Source organism: Falco biarmicus, chromosome 4, assembly GCF_023638135.1.
Source record: "Falco biarmicus isolate bFalBia1 chromosome 4, bFalBia1.pri, whole genome shotgun sequence".
In the NCBI taxonomy this organism is placed as follows: domain Eukaryota; kingdom Metazoa; phylum Chordata; class Aves; order Falconiformes; family Falconidae; genus Falco; species Falco biarmicus.
Window position 1 is genome coordinate 59,314,075 of NC_079291.1, and position 16,468 is coordinate 59,330,542.

General features: G+C 46.0%; 1 protein-coding gene across 1 annotated transcript in view; it reads right to left on the reverse strand.

Annotated features, from left to right (window-relative positions):
• OBSCN (obscurin, cytoskeletal calmodulin and titin-interacting RhoGEF) overlaps window positions 1–7,963 on the reverse strand; it is a 184,233-nt gene extending 176,270 nt beyond the window's left edge. Inside the window, exon 1 of the mRNA XM_056336858.1 lies at window positions 6,844–7,963. Within this exon, the coding sequence (XP_056192833.1) occupies window positions 6,844–7,963 (1,120 nt within the window). The remainder of the gene's footprint in view (window positions 1–6,843) is intronic.
• Between the last annotated feature and the right edge of the window lie 8,505 nt (window positions 7,964–16,468).

Here is a 16,468-nt window from a genome sequence, read left to right on the forward strand (position 1 = left end):
CACTGCCACAGTTGCAGCTGTCACATACCAAAACCCTCTAATGGTTTCTAGCTGAGCACAGCCTGGATAGAGATATCAGACTCTCAGGGCTTGGCAGGACACCTGGAAGGAGCGATACGATCTGCTACCTTGGTTGTTACCCTGATTAAAACCTGGCTGGGAACCCATATCATTCCTTTAGGAAGAGGAAGATGACTCTAGCTCACCATGTCAGCTTGGTTATTTTCTTAAAAACTGTTTTGCCCTACTGTACCTCAGTTCAAGGCAAGTCAAAGCCTTGACTTAAAAAGCCTTCAGGTACAGTTACACAGACCTGCTCTGCCCACGCTCCACATATTAATTATGTTTTTTTCTTTAACCAACAGGCAACTCGGACTCCTGCACCTGCAATCCATGTATCACCTCTGGGAACACCCCCTGTAGTCAGGGGGGATGTAACAGTTATAATTCTCATGCCACGGGAACAAGCAAGAGGATGAGGTCAAGAAAGCATGGATCAGAAGGATGCCAGCCTCCGGGAGCTGGATGCAGTGTTGCTGTGTGAGATAGGAGGGAGGCTGGAGCTGACACTGAGAACACAAATACATGTCCAAGGGCCAAAAAGAAATACCAGATGCACCTGAGAAGCACATACCTGGAGCAACTGGCCATATCATTAACCACTCCCTCTCCCTTTACACTCACTAAGCAGTAGCTAAGGTTAAAAAAGAAGAGAAGCTACTCTAGGAAAAAGCTCTTAAATATACAAACACAGAAGAGTTCGTTGACTGTTTCATACATGTTGCAGTAACAGCACAGCTTTTCCAGCCAAAGAAAGTAGGTGCAAGGCTATCTTTGGCAGCTTGGGGTCACAGATATCCTCAAAAACCAGCTTTTTGTCCTACTGACATGTGCACACACATCTTATCTCACTCTGAACAAGGCTTCAGAGAGACAGCAGCTGATAAACTGACTCAAAGGCTAGGATTCACCCAGCCCACTGCTTTTTCTGCTTTGGAGATGTAAGAGAGGCTCCAAAATCCACCAGCCTCCTCTTCCTGAATATAACTTCATGCTCCTTACATGGTCTAGCATGTACCTGGTCAGACAGAGGGGGGTTAATTTTGGTCAGGGGACTACAGAAGGACCACAGGTCTCTTGGGAGTAAGCATCCCAAACAATTCACCTGGCCTATAACCAGCCCCCTGCCCAGAGAGATGCTCAGAGAGGTAGCCAGGAGGGAACAGTGTCTCCAGCTGACCAACAGGCCACCCAGATCTCAAGGAAAGGTCTGTGAAAGGCAGCTGCTCATCTTCCTTGTTAATAAACTCATCAAGACAATTGGAATATATAACCATATAGTATTTGTACGAAAAAGACTCACTCTGAGGAAGGAAGCTCTAAACTTTACATCAGACTTCCAGTGTACTTACCACTTAACCAGCTAAATGTGAAAACAAATAAATACACTTACTCTTCCACTGGCCAGCACGGTGAGTCGAGCAGAGCCCTCTGTTACTCTCTTTCACCCCACACTGGCCTGCAGCTTGTCAGGTTTTGACATTTATATTGCAAATTCTCTAACGTAGGCATCCTCTCTTACCTGTCTATACAGCACCCAATACAATTCAGAAATATTCTGGGCTGTAACTTCTATAGGCATGTCGGGGAGGACTGCTTCAGATAACTTTGTTTGATCTGATAAAGTCTATAAATATTGACTGCTCATTTCTCAGTGCCTGTTTGCAGTGTATTACCCCTTCACAGGGTAATTCTCAGTGCAAGCTCATGTTAAATATGACTCTAATGTGTGAGAAAACCATTTGGCTAACAACCATTCTCCTTATTATCCAAAACGTTAATAATATCTGCAAATGTCCTTGTAAGGTAAGCAAAAAGCATGTTCAGCTGAGTTACATGTGACATAATCCTCCCAGGGACCCTCCATTTCAGATATGAAGTGCCACTAATTCCCATCTCCAGTTCCTGTAAATATCAGAGCTGGTTAGAAATTATTTAACATTAAGCAAGAACGGTGATTTCCGATCTCTCTCTCAAGTTCCACAGCAAAATGCTGATTTTGCTCAAAACAATTATTCAAATGTCCTTTGAGAATATCTAGGTGGTTTGTGTCAGAATGACTGCAGTGGAAACACTCAGGAGTGCTAGAAAACCTGTTTTTTTCATTTCAGTCTGACATTTGCCTGTGGCCAGGTGATGTGCCACGGTGCTTTTCGGAAGCCACGGTTTGATGTGAAGTATTAAAAAAATAAATAAAATTCTCAGAGATCTGCATATTCCTTTAATGGGTTAATTTGAGCTGCCACTGAAGCAGATACACTTTTAGCAGATCAACTTAAATGCCAATTGGGTAACAGAGCAAGAAGAAAAGCCATAATCTTTTTCTTTAGAGCAGAGTGTCCTATAAAGCTGAAATAGGACTACTCACCACAATTGACTTTGTAAATTCCCTTGCATTTGTTAATAGACTTACTGTGTTAATATCTCTGTGAAAAGATGTAAAATCCAAACTAAAAAAAAGCCTTTGTGTACTTTTAAGACATAAATATGATCTTTTTTCCCCTCACATGCATGGAATACCAGTTTATGCTATGTAGCAGTAGTTTAAAAGAAAACTTCACAATTTTTTTCTGGCTTTTCTACAAAAGCTTAAAGCAATTGAAATAGTATCTTTTAAAAAATATGTTTTACAAAAATATGAAAGTTCTATGGTAAGAATGAGATTCCATTATGCAGCAAGGCAGTGAACTATGAATTCCCAATTACAGTAGTACCTGGTGTTGCTGTTATTAGTAGTGTGAGCGCTCTTGCTTAGCAGAAGTGTATCTGAGCAAAAAGATGTAAAAAATCCTCTTAATTGTGCAGTTGTACTGTAAGGCAGTACAGAGAAGGAAACCAATACAAAATTTCCTGAGCACATCGATTCCTAAGGAAGCTCTCGCAGCTGGGCTGTGTCCCCCACAACACAAAGCACTTTCAGCTCTGCTCAAGTCATCAGAGCTCAGGACACGGGAAGAGCCAGCGCCGTGCGCTGTGCAAAACATGGGGTGGCCACGGCTGGTGCAGCCTGCAGTGGGGGAGCAGAAGCAAGAGGTACCTCAACTGTACGTCTTGCAAGCTGGAAGAGCAGCTCAAGTGGATGCCATTTCATACAGAATCCAATCAAAACTACAAAACACTGTTTTTCCGATCACTTCAAATCAACCGTTATCTAGAAACATTTACTTCTGTGAGAGCTCAGTGGTGTGAATTGGAATAGCAAATCTGCTGTGTCCCTGTTACATCTGGACTCCCAGGTCATGGCTAATTTTCAGTGCCCTGAAAGGTCACAAATTCCTCTCTGGTATCAAGATGATCTATTATTTTTTAGAATTATTTTTGACTGTGCAGTTTTTTCTACTAATCTGATTTTAGCCAAAGCAGAAATACCCATGAAGGCATATAACAAAGGCAAGAACATTTCTAAAGGAGAAATAAGAGATCATATAAGAGCTACAAAAGCCTGCCTACTGGGAAAAATGTGAAATAGAAACAGAAAAGCAAAACCCTGGGGGAGCACAGGAGCAAGAGCAGCTCATGAAGTTAGCAGGAAACTGCAAGAGCTTAGATCAGCTATGAATTTGGCTGCTTGTCTTGAGAACATATTTCTGCAGAGTGTCATGGGCTTTTTTGTTTGGTTCGTACCAAGCAAACTAGCAATGAGATGATGTTATTTTTCAAAAGCAGGTCCTGCTAACACATATTTTGCTAAGAATAGGTGCAGCCTGCAAAGGAGCCAATGTTTCATTAACCTTCTCAAGGCATATCTGTCTGCTTGACCTCGTCTTCTCCCTTGCCTACGTTTCCCTCTTGCCTATCCTGGCCTTCTCACACATTCTGCATTTTGGAGTTCCAGAGGCAACGGAATAATCTGCCTAACAAAAATGATCCAGTGAGGGTAAGAATATGGAAAATCCTCCCAACACAAGCTCTCTAAAGGTGCGTGGACAAGGTTCTACCACCTTGTGCCTTTGGTCTTCCCAGTTACCATACTTTCCAAGTTCCCTTTCTAACTCCCCGTTTCTCAAGTTGCAACTCTCTTTGAGATCCCAAAAGGGACTGCTGTGATAGCAGTCACCCAAAATCACTTAGGGTCAGAGAGAGAATAAAGTGGCCTCAGCACCAGCCTGTTTTTCCAGTCTTGATCCTGTTTGGGTTGCAACCTTTAACCTTTCCATACAGTATCCGATTACTGTACTCAGAGGCTCAGATGAACACAGCTTGGCCCCGGCCCTGCCATGGAGACCTATACGCTGTTCTTGCTAACTTTACACACGGCATAGGGACATCTCCAGAGCCTTCAGGAAATTCAAATCAGTTATCCATGTTCCTCCCATCCTCTCTGGTTTTTGGTTTGTCAGAGAGGTTCACTCTTGGGAAGTATTTCCTAACTCCTTTTACAGCTCGCGTTTGTGTACAGCTTCTGATTTTACCCTTGCTCCAGACACGTTTCTGAATCAGAGTAATCAACTCTTGGTTTTCCTTAATTGTGAGAGTAAGTCCTTGGCCTGTAACTTTTCCGTTGAGGTTTACATCCAATTCGTGACATCTCATTCATGAACAGCTCAAAAATCTTTATTTAAGCTCAGTGATCTTTAAAGGGACGAGCTCAGCAAAGCGCCTTCAAATGCATTGGGTCCTTAGGTCTAGGATCGAGATTGACAGCACATAGAAGGCTTTCTAGAGGTTTGACTTGTGCCCAGTCCTATGCCCAGAGAAGCTGCTAAGAGACACCTGGCAGACAGGATGCTGGGCTAGGTAGGGTTTTTTATTATTATTATTACCTTTAAAAAAAAACATAAATAACCTCACTCAAATTCTTGTGTTGACATTCTGTGAACCAAAATGCCAGAGCATATTTAAACCCGTGAAGCTGTCTTTCCTGGTACATGTGACTATGGACACACGGTGTGGGTGCAGCGTTACAGGCTCTATAAATAGGCTCTTACCTGCAGAAAGACCAACGCAGCAGCATGGTGTTTACCATGGGTGGCTGCTTGGAGAATTTACCTCTTCTGCACGACTGAGCCAAAAGAAGGTTGTGTGGGAAGATGACCTACCTCCCTAAACCCAGTGGCAGGTGAGCTAACGGCATCACCGATGGCATAAAAAGAATTAAAAGCTCCCTACACTGCTACATCATTTTGAGCTGTCTTTGGAGGGCTGAGAAGGATTTCTGGTGACACAAAGGAGAGTCATTATTCAGGGCCTAATTATAACCAACAGACGTAGATTTTCCATGGCAGCTTTGGCCCGGTCAGAAAGCCCAATATGGTATAGCGTAACAAAGAAACAGACCACAAACATTTCCACTTAAGCCCTCTGACTCACAGGCATCTCCTGACAGTGGACATTGATCAATAACCTTTTCCCATGGTGCTGGCTCCCAGACCTGCTGCTTTTCTTGCTTTCCCCATCTCTTTTGGAACAGCTTGCACCCTTTGAGAATAATCAAATAACCATGGGCAGAGGGGAAGGTGCTTGTCTTTGCAAGACAGGTGTTTAGGCAAGAACTCGAGCCATCCTCAAAGTGAACACTCACCCGAGAGCCAGGCTCAGTCTTCAGCTCCAAGTCCCAACTCATGAAGTAACCACAGCTTTATGGAAGAGGACAAACACCCTTCCCAACACCACTCGGCACCTCTAAGGGGTAGCAATGGGTGGGACAAGTGCCAGCAGCAAGTTCCACAGATCAGGTGTCACTGATGGACACAGAGACTGAGTTACTGATGGGAAAGATGTTGAGTGTGAAAGGAGAGGTCCAGAAAAGGGAAACCAGAAAACCTGATAAAAGCGCAGAGTCTTAAAGACAGGTATCAACATGAACCTTTCCTACTTATTTGGATTTCTAATGTATTTTGCTGCCAGTCAAAAATACCTATTTTGCCATTCAAGTGGCAAAGCCTTTTGCATCTGTAAGTTAATTTACAGGCACTGCCCGGGCTGTGAACTGCCTGCTGTAACCCTGCCAAATGGGAGAGCAGCTCAAAAATTTAGAGCTTCCTTTCTGAAAATATGTTCACATTTTCTGTTGCCATTCTGAAGAGCTTGGTCTGACCTCCACCAGCAGTGAGGGTGAGGGAACCTCCGAAGGCAAGTTCTTCCCCACTGACCACAGCAAACAGAGTAATCCTGGACCTGGTAGAGTTCTGAGAGCATTCAAGGACTATAGGCTGTCCAGCAACACAAGCTGGGAAAAGGCTGAAGAACCTGGCAAGAACAAGGCTGCTGGTGGGTTACCCTGTACAGGGAAGCCCAGATGGACTGTAAATAGAGTTGGAGTAGGTCCCCCAAGGGATCTGCGGCAGCCTGACGCACTCAGCTTGCAGGGGGGAGTTTACTACTGCTTAAATGGCACGCGTGTGCCAGTTTGATTAAACCCTGTGGTGAATATAAACCCAGATGTGATTAAAGCCGAGAGGGTAAGATGGGGCTTTAGCAGTCACTGGTCCAGAGGATGGTAACAGATCTCTTAGATTACAGTAAAACCAGGATGCATAGGAGCTTTAGAGATCTGGTTCATCCCAGCTGCCTCACAACCAGCCAGTTCTACACCATCCATCCCTGACTGGTGCCTGTTTATTGACCTTCCTAAAACCCCCCAGTGATGAGATGCTCTCCCCAGGTCATCTATTCCAGTGTTTAACCCCCTTTACAGCTGGAGGGCTTTATTCATGTCTAACCCACACTCCTTTGCAGCACTTTGGTGGCAGAAGTTTTGTTCACGCTCCCACCCCAGTTCAGAAGTGCATTGGCTGTCTCTTTGCAGACATGTCCACCCCAGTGAGAAACATAAGCACTCACCTTTGACTGTGACAAGCACGGAGCTGTACGTCTGGCCTGCCAGGTTGGAGGCTGTGCAGGTGTACAGCCCGTTGTCTATCTGCTTGCAGAAGAGGATCTTCAGCACAAAGTTCTCCTGATCATCCTCATAGATGACATACCGCCGCCCTTCCGTAATAACCTCGTTGTCTTTCTTCCACACAATCTCTGGCTTGGGCTCGCCCGTCACATAGCAGCTCAGCTTGGCGTGCTTCCCCTCTGTCACGCTGCACATGCGTGTCAGTGTCCCAAAAGTTGCGTTGTGGGCCCCTTTTGTGCTAAGTCCAGCTGCCCTCTCATAATCCCGGGAGAGGCTGTAACCAATGCCAGACAACCCTTCTGCTGTGGCAGATGTTAAATCAAGAGCCCCATGGGAGATTTCCATCTTCCTGATCTCCTCCCGCCTCTTCTGCAAGTGAGACAACAAGGATGCTGTCTTGCCGCAGCTGGTATCAAAGTGGCTGCTGCTGCCCGGGTTGGAAGAGCCCTGCGTTTCCACCACCAGTGCAGCTGAAGCGCTGGCAGAGCCGATGGGGTTCTCTGCCCGGCAGGTGTAGGTGCCGCTGTCCCCCAGCTGGGCACGCTGGATGGTGAGAGCGTTTGACTCCCCAGCAGACTCAATCTGGAAGCGTCCAGCATCAGCCCGGTTCCGTAGGTGTCTCCCATCCTTCTCCCAGTTCACAGAGAGGGGAGGGCTGCCCTGGACTTTGCATTTGAACATGACATCTTCTCCCAGTGTTACTTTGATGGAGGAGGGTTTCTGGATGAAGTATGGGGCTGACTCCGTTACCGTGGTCTCCTCTCCAACTTTGATGCTGACAGCTGCAAAAGCTTCCCCAATGGTGTTCTTGGCCCGGCAGATATATTGGCCGCTATCTTCCAGGCTCAGATCATAGATCGTTAACCGATAGAGATCCCCATCTTCTGTGGTTTTAAACCTTCCCCCAGACTGGACTGGAAGTTTATCCTTTTCCCAGCTCACAACCGGGACGGGGTTTCCAATGATCTGGCAGCTCAAGGTGGCATCCTTCCCCACAGACACCATAAACGCCTTAGGGCGGGTCAAGAACCGGGGGACTCCACTGAACGAGCTGTAATCCATGTTGGTTTATTTCCTAGAAGACAAGAAAGAAAAGCATCAAGAGAGAGCAGATTAGATGGTGCAGGCAAAGAATTGCTGCACTTCCACGGTCTGGCACCTGGAAGAGTCACATTCTCATTGTCCTTCTCATTATGGGGGTGAGAAGGACTTGGAATATTTTAGGTCTTGCAGATTTCTTAGTTTGAGCTCAACAAACTCCTGATGAAGGCGGCAGCTCACTTCCCCACAGAGGGCACTGGGTAAAATACAAGTTTTCAGGCAGTTCATACAGAAATAACATGATGGTCCCTTTAAGCTTTGGCACTAGCAAAGTGACCTGCACTAATGCAGTACAACATACAGGCTACTTCTGTAGCCACAGAGCAACAAATGGGCATTGAATTCTGAGAGATGTGTCTACCTGTCAAGATACCTCCTCCATCGTGCTCATCTCCTTTTCATCTCTTTCTTTATGTCTCATTGCCCTTGCTCTTTTTAATTTTTCTTTCTCCTTGTCTTTTTTCTTTTTCCTTCCTTTTTTTTTTTTTAATTCTGCTTCTACAACATGCTCCATCTCTCCTTTTATCCTCCCTGTTCATCACCCATCCCTATGTCTTGTTCTCTGAATCACATTCACACAGACCTTATGGTAACGCCTCTCTTGTAGGGGCCAGCCTTTAGGAGGACACACAGATATGCCTCTTGTATTATTGACTATATTTCTCTTTATTCCCAGCTTCTGTTCAACACCACCACTGAGATACAGCTACTTTGATGGCAATGGTAGCCAGTGAGTATCTCTGGCTTATATACAGCCCCATCCAGGTGGTGTGGGGCCAGACACAGCTGCAGGGGGGATGGGTGTTTGTGCACATGTATGGCTTGGTGCACGTGCATCACGTTCATGGGACTGCAAAGCCATGTGAAGGAACTGCCATGGGGAATGCACGCAGCAATCCAGACAGTGCCAGCCTTCTCCAAAAAAGCCCCACGTGGCTTAGGACTTACAGGAAAGATGTCTCATCGCCTGCTTATTCTCAGCTGTTCTCAGAGAGAGCTGTGGACCAGCCTGCAGCTGTCTGATGACACGGGCCAGCCAAGGAGACGAGACTTAAGCAGTGTCCAAAACCAAAGTTCACAGCAATTTTGGTGCCATTGTGTCCCGAGAAAGTAAAAAGTAATCGGTGACGCTAATCTTTACAGCCACGTTCATGCACACAGACAATCTACGCATCCCTGTGCAGCTGGACAGCAATACAACAGACACCACCACCTTCAGGGTCCTCCTAAATTCCACATAGCATATAAACTTGTCTTGTGTCTTCACTGCTCCTTACATGGACTCCTGGATGTCCTTCCCCTTCTGCTGGAGTGAGCCTACTTCAAATCATAGAATCACAGAACGGTTTGGGTTGGAAGGGCCCTTAAAGAACCCCCAGTCCCACCCCTGCCACGCGCAGGGCCCCCTTCCCCCAGCCCCGGTGGCTCCCAGCCCCGTCCAGCCTGGCCTTGGGCACTGCCAGGGCTGGGGCACCCACAGCTGCTCTGGGCAGCCTGTGCTGGTGCCTCGCCGCCCTCACAGGGAAGGATTTCTTCATAATATCTCATCTAAATCCCCCTCCCAGTTTAAAGTCATCCCCCCTTGTCCTGTTGCTACCGGCCCTTATAAAAAGTCTGTCCCCGTCTTTCTTATAAGCCCCTTGAAGTATTGGAAGGCTGCTGTAAGGTCTCCCTGGAGACCTTTTCTGTGAATGTAAGTATAGCGCAGCTAAGGAGCTGGTCTCAAACCCATGAGCAGCAGTAACCACGCGCCTGCTGACTTTCCCTGGGACCAGGATCAGGCCTGACCACAGTGCTCTGTAAGGAAAGCAAGTTTCCCAGCTCCAGGCCTCTCTAGAAGTCCTGCTTGGAAGACCTGAGCACAGTATCTCTCTCCAAGTCGCTCTCTTTGGCCTCATGAAGCCAGACACTGCTGTCTTAGCAAGCTCGTGCAGCCCTGTCCAAGCTGTATGAACAGTCTCTGCCCAGGGGTGACTGCGGTGCTGCTCTCACATCTGTGCTTTTTCACCTTCAAAGTGCCACACAAAGCAAAACTACCAGGGTTCTCTGCGCTGTAACTCAGAAAGGAAATAATAACCAGTCCCCGCGACAGAAATATCCTTCTTAATCCTACAGCAGTTTGGCTTCCCCACTGGCCACAAATCCACCCCCTCACTCACCCAATGGCAGATGCTCTCACAATCTCCCCCCACCCCCTGCAGAAATCAGGAGGAGCAGGCCAAAAACATGCTTTCGTTTCTTGAGTCACCATCCGAGCAGAGGTGTCATTTTTTTTTCCCATCCTCCTCCAGCTCCTGTTGCAGTGCATTAACGTTAATGTGCAAATCACTGATGGCACCAGGGAGCAGGGCTTGGATTGACCTACTGCATGACCTTGGGAAAATCCCTTATTTTCCCTGTATCTTGGCTCCTCTCCCATTTCTTCATCATATCAAGACAGGGATGGTCTTACAAATAATTATGTGCACGACATATATGACAATGCACTTGCTGGAGTATATGACAAATCATGCATGAAAACAATAACAAATCACAATTTGTCAGTCCATTTGTGCTGCTGGGGATTGAAAGACACAAATTGCCACTAAAACTAAATACTCTGAAAGTGGTGGCACAAAAACACAAAATGGTATTCATTATAATCATTATTACCATTGAAGATGATATAGCTGAGCTAGCCTTCAAACTTCATTTGGACCACAGACCCAAGGCAAAAAAACCCCAGTCTTCTTTCTATATTTAACAGGAAGAATGCACTACATCCTATCCTATGATGTCTCTCCCCCTCCAAAGAACATAGGAGACTTACAAGGCAAAAACTTTTCTCTTTCAACAAAAGATTTCTAAACTAATTCAATTGTGGTTGCTTTTTTTTCCTGGTATCAAGCAAATTTCATTATTCCACCACAAATCTTTAGAAATTAAAGAAAATTCTTTCAAAGCTTAACTCTGGAAAAAAAAATGGGGGGAAAAGTCGTTCTTAGTAAACACTAAGACTGCAAAGAATGACTGACTTGCAGTCATTAGCGCTAAGATCAATTGGCTTTCTGTTGAGTAGCCACCTTCAATACTAGTTGCAATGAATATACAGAACTATTTCTCCCTTGTTCTCAAACTGGTCTAGAAGTCTGTGAAGCAGTTTGCACTTCAGTCCCTCTTACTACCCTCAGCCTCTGTCCTCACTTCAGCTTTAAAATGTATTTTCCGTAAACGCTTACAAAGCTGCAAGCAAAGAAGCTGCATGAATGGTTAGAAGACGCAGGAGATGAGCCTTGGGCTTGAGCCAAAGTACACTGAAGTCAGTGGAAATTTCCACTGAAGTCAACTGATTGGCAATCAAAGTCTTCTGCTAATTTGGGGAAGGACCATTTAAATGTTCAGAGGGGGATGCTGGCATTCAAATTCAACTCTGGAGAATCCAGTAGTATCATTAACCAAGAATTAACAATCACAACACAGACTCAGAGCTCATGCCCTAATCCCTCCCAGCCATTAGCTTGAATTTCAGGATGCACCATGTCATTAAAGCACTTGGATCCATCTTCAGAAGACATTGCCATGTCCCATCCTCCCTAGATCCCTAGCTGTTCCTGACAGATGTGTCACACTGACTCATCTCCAGCTTCAAATCCATAGCATCAAATAGAGCATAAAATAAATTTACTCCACTTCAGAGTGGGCTCTACATAACATGGAGAAGTGCCTGGAGCACAGAGACGGCTACAGACACAAGAGGTGCCTGCTTGGGAGCCAGCCAGTGACCTTTCGGCAAACAGTTGGCTTCCCGCAAACCACCTGTGTGTCGTTTTCCTCGCCTGGTCCCCAGGAGACACATCAGTGCCTGGAGGAGAGCTCTGCTCTGTGGGAGCATGGTGGGTGCTCTGAAAGCCTGGCTCTTACAAGGGCGGGAGCAGGAATGCTGCTTACTTCCTAAAGCTCTTGTGCATCTTCCTCCCCTGCCCTCCTGTGCTAAACAGCACCCAAACAAGACCCAGCTGCTCACTGGCATCTCTGACAGTTAAGAAGAGTTAAAAGAATGGGAAGCTGCTGCATCAGGTGCCTACTGCTTTAGCTCCTGAGCCAGACTGGTGCAGCAAATCCATCCAAGATGCTGCTTTCCAGTGGCCACAGCCTCAAGGTCCAGCCTCCCTCTCCCACTGCTCCCAAACACTTGCCTGGTGTTTGCAACTCACTTCTTCCCATCAGGTACAAGCCACTGGGTCCACAAACCTGCTAGTACAAAGTGAAGACCTCGCATCCCACGCTGTCACCTACAGCCTGCTCTTTACCAGCTTTCACCACGTGGCCGCACAGTCTGTCGTTCTTACACTGTTACAAATGACCAGGACACCAGAAGAAAATCCAGGGATCAGTGAAAACAGTGCATGCTCATCAGTATTATTTTAGATTAATTTCTGACATGGTAGGAAAGAAAAACAGGGTTTATTACTTGCTCTGCCATTGGCTTACTTCTATAATCATGACAAAGTCACTCAGACTCACGTATCTTCAATACCCCTCTGAAAAGAGGGGTAAAAACCTTGCCTTATGGGTGCTGACAGCATAAAATCCAGTAACAGACATGCAACTCTCATCTACAGCAAGGGTGAAGATCAGTAATAGTCAGATCAAACTGTTTAGATAGGCTGCACTAGATAAACTATTTTATATGTTTAAATGGGATAAAATGCACCACACCAGATTAGGCCAATAAATAGTTTTGGGAGTAAGAGGGAGAGGATAGCCTTGTGAACATACTGAAAGGGCAAGATGTGGTATTTCTATGGTGTAACTTGTTGGTCACTTTAGTAAACAATTACAGTAATTCAGATTCTTTATATGTACATTCAAACTTTTAAAAAAATAGTAACTCTCTGCAAGTGCCAGGACAGCACCCTTGGAAGTGATGGGACTGACAACAAAGAATGAATAAACCTAGTCAGCGCAGATGCCCTTTCCAATTAATCTCAGACATTTACCAGTGTCATATTTCCCCTTGTAATCCCTCTGTGATTAATCATTTGCAGCAGAGAGCACATTCCCATCTGGGTATTTCTGAGCATGCCGAAGGCAAAGCAGCAGCCCTTGTAATTCTACTTATGTCTTTATTCATTCAAATTTTCACTGTTTTATGTTTGGGGGAAAGAGGCACAAGTGCACAGACCTGTCAGATAATGCAAATGAATCAAACTGCCCAGGAACCAACACACAGCCATGCAGCTGGGCAAAGCCTCCTACCCACTCCTGTCCTCACCGCTGTCAGCCTCTGCCCTACAGCTGCTTCCCCACGGACAAGCGAACAAACCCCTTGCAGTGGGAACAACCACAGACTACCCCAGTTCCTGCTGGAGTAGTCTGAGGTGGTGCTTATCAGGAAAGTCATCAGGAGATGGAAAGTCCTGATGGGGAGTCCTGATGCTGCTGCCATCACTCTCTCGGCCTCCTGCGATTCACTGTGCTGCACTGGCTGACGGGTTGGCTTCACATTGCTTCATCGACATTAAGATGCATCTAGAGAGCCTTCAACAGCCTCTGAGAAGACAGGGGTCCCACACTGCAGCATACTGACCCCCCCAAGCAGTCAGAAGCCTGCAATGATGCTCTTTGGCATGAGAGAAGACAGGGGTGGAAGGTTATTCTGTCCAAATCTTTCAATTCAAGGGTTGGAAAGGGAATCCTGTTCACCGTGACTCTGAGCCAAAAGCACGGTGCAATCCAGCTCATAAAATATTCCCAAGACAAATGTGGCCACAAGTAGCACACCTGCATACTCTGAGACTTTGAGAATGCAAACCCCAGGAGAGGACATGCACCTAAACCTAAAAGATCACTAAAGTCCAAGCACAGATCAGCACAGAGTTTCTCTCAACACCACGTTAAGACCCACCACATGCCTGCTTGCTCATTTTCTCAATCCCCTTTTACCCTTTCTTTGCCCAAGTAGCAAACTGTTGATTTGGGGTCTTTTTCTTGCCTTTAGAGTTTGTTTCCTGGAATTCTCTGCAATGCCAGCAGCGATGCCTTGCACTCCTTCCTTTCCTGAGGGGAAAGGCAAGATTCACAGGGAACCTCCCCTCTGGGTCCTGAGCTTTCAAAGAACATCACTAAAACAGAAGCTCCAGATAAAAATCAAGGCAGCACCTGTATTACTGTAGTTTACATGACAAAGCTGCATGTATTGTTCCACCTAAACCCATCAGGAAACAGAATCTGTGGGTGGGAAGGGAAATTGATGGGTCATCAAATGGGAAGTGTGGATTTCCTTTGATGTTTAAAGTTCTGCTGAGGGAAAACAGCAGTAACCCAGCTGCCCTGCTCCTTCCAACAACCTCCCAGCGAATGGACAACTTTGAAATAGCACAAGTATTCGGTGTCAGCTGCAAGCTTAGTGACATCAGATGGGCACCGATGGATACCTACAAGCCATCATACCAGACAGCGTGCTTTAGGGGTGAAATGCACACCAGCACACCCAGTGCTACATGCCGGTTACATCTCTGAATCAGGTGTAAGTACAGATTTGCGCCAATGCACTAATCCAAGATGGCAGAATTTATCTGATGCCCATTTCATCAGAGCAGGAACGGTATCTGTCACTCAGGAGCTGGACTCAGAGCTTAGCTTGGGCTACTCTGATTTCCACTTCAGTGAGGGACAACAGATTTTGGCATGTTCAAAGGTCATTTGATGAGCAGATGGAAGGGCTTTCCACGGTGGATTACAGGATTGGTCTCCATGCACTGTAGGAGATGTCAGACATGGAGTACCTGCAATAAACTAAGCCTACTGCAATAAGGTTCAAACTCAGTTCACAGTAAGACTTGTTTGCATTCCCTGTCACCTATTGCCTCCATAGTAAGTCAAAGTCCACAGGAGATGTTAAGGGAAATTTCACAACAGGTCAGTGGGTAACATGGTGTTAAATTTGGTGAGGAGCCCTCAGCAAAAAGATGGCTAAGCTCAAAGCAAGACAATCTTACATTTCTGACCTTCAGGGTAGGGCTAAATACGCACCACTGACTAGGAAGGGACTTACATCCCCTCATGCTCCCACTATTAAACCTCTATCAACATTTCCAATGACTGGTAGCAAACAAAAAAAGTCAAACAAACCACTAGAAAGTTCCAAAAAGAAACAAGAACAAATTGCGTGGCTTGTGCATGCTACCAGGCAAGGCAGTCAGATCACCTTCCAGTCACATAAGCAGGCACACACCTCATGTAAAACATGGAACACTGAAGCCACTTAGGTGATTTATATGGTTAAAGCACTTATTTCTCCTCTTTGAATCAGAGACAGACCTATTGCTCAGAAAGCTCATTCCTCTTTTAACCATATGGCCAGCAATCACTTTCCGTCAACACATCAATAGTTTCAAGAAGCTCCATGCAAGGAAGGAACTTCTTCCTCCTTGATCTTTGCTGCAGCATAGGGGTTTCATTTCATATTCCCACCTAAATGGAGCTACAAAACAATCCCAGAAACTTCCAGAGGGCTAAACCTGCTCTGATCAGCCCCTCAAGACTCCATGGCAGCATCTTTTCCTTTTTCTGAGCCCAAAGGCACCCAGGCTGCTCTGACAACGTGTAAGAAAAGGCTACAGCATAGTGGAGGTCTCAGGCACACAGTAGTGCTCATTCCTGCTCTGTGAGGGTGAGAAGGCTGGAGACAAATGGAGGGAAAAGACAGAAATTCTGCGTTTGCCACCCTGGGGACAGCAAAGGAGTGATGTAAATTCCAGCCATTTCATCACAAATTTCACCCAACTGGATTTTGCTTTATGCACAGCCCTTGGAGAGGAGCAGCTATGGTAGAATCCCAGCTGTAGGTACCCCCCAGCATTTGCTCGGATGACAAAGATTGACAGCTTGAGCCAGGTGAGCTTTACAGTTTCAGAGAAACAGCAGCTTCACACTGATTTATTTTACTTTATCAGCCTCATGGTTTAGGAAGCTAGATCCTTTACACGCCTGAACCTGGCAGCACTGTGCTACAGCTGCACTAGCACATGTTTCCTCCTTGTGTGCAGACATGCACAAGTGCATGTATGTTTCTCTCCCTTGCACAAATAAAACAGGCTCCTACCAGCACCGAAGCAAACCATTGCCACTCTTCAATCCTTTACATTAACAGAAAAATAAATTTGCTTGTATCAAGCTAGAAACACTGCCTCCAGTTTTAGCACGTAATTTCCTACGCAAGGGAGTTGCAAGATCACAACTCCCATAGAGACCAAGAATTCCCTTGGTGGCAATTAGCAGCGAGGCTCTGACCTAAGCCCTTGTATTTTAACAAGTGGACGTCATTGTCATTACAGCCACTCCACCCCATTGAGCTGTAGGGCTGAAAATAGCCTCAGCTGTTGAGCTCCATCTCTCATCAGAGCCATTTGTAGAAAAGTGAGCAGAGTGGGGGGTTGCAGTGTCAATTGGTATTGACACTGGAGAGAAGCTCAGAGGTAAAAA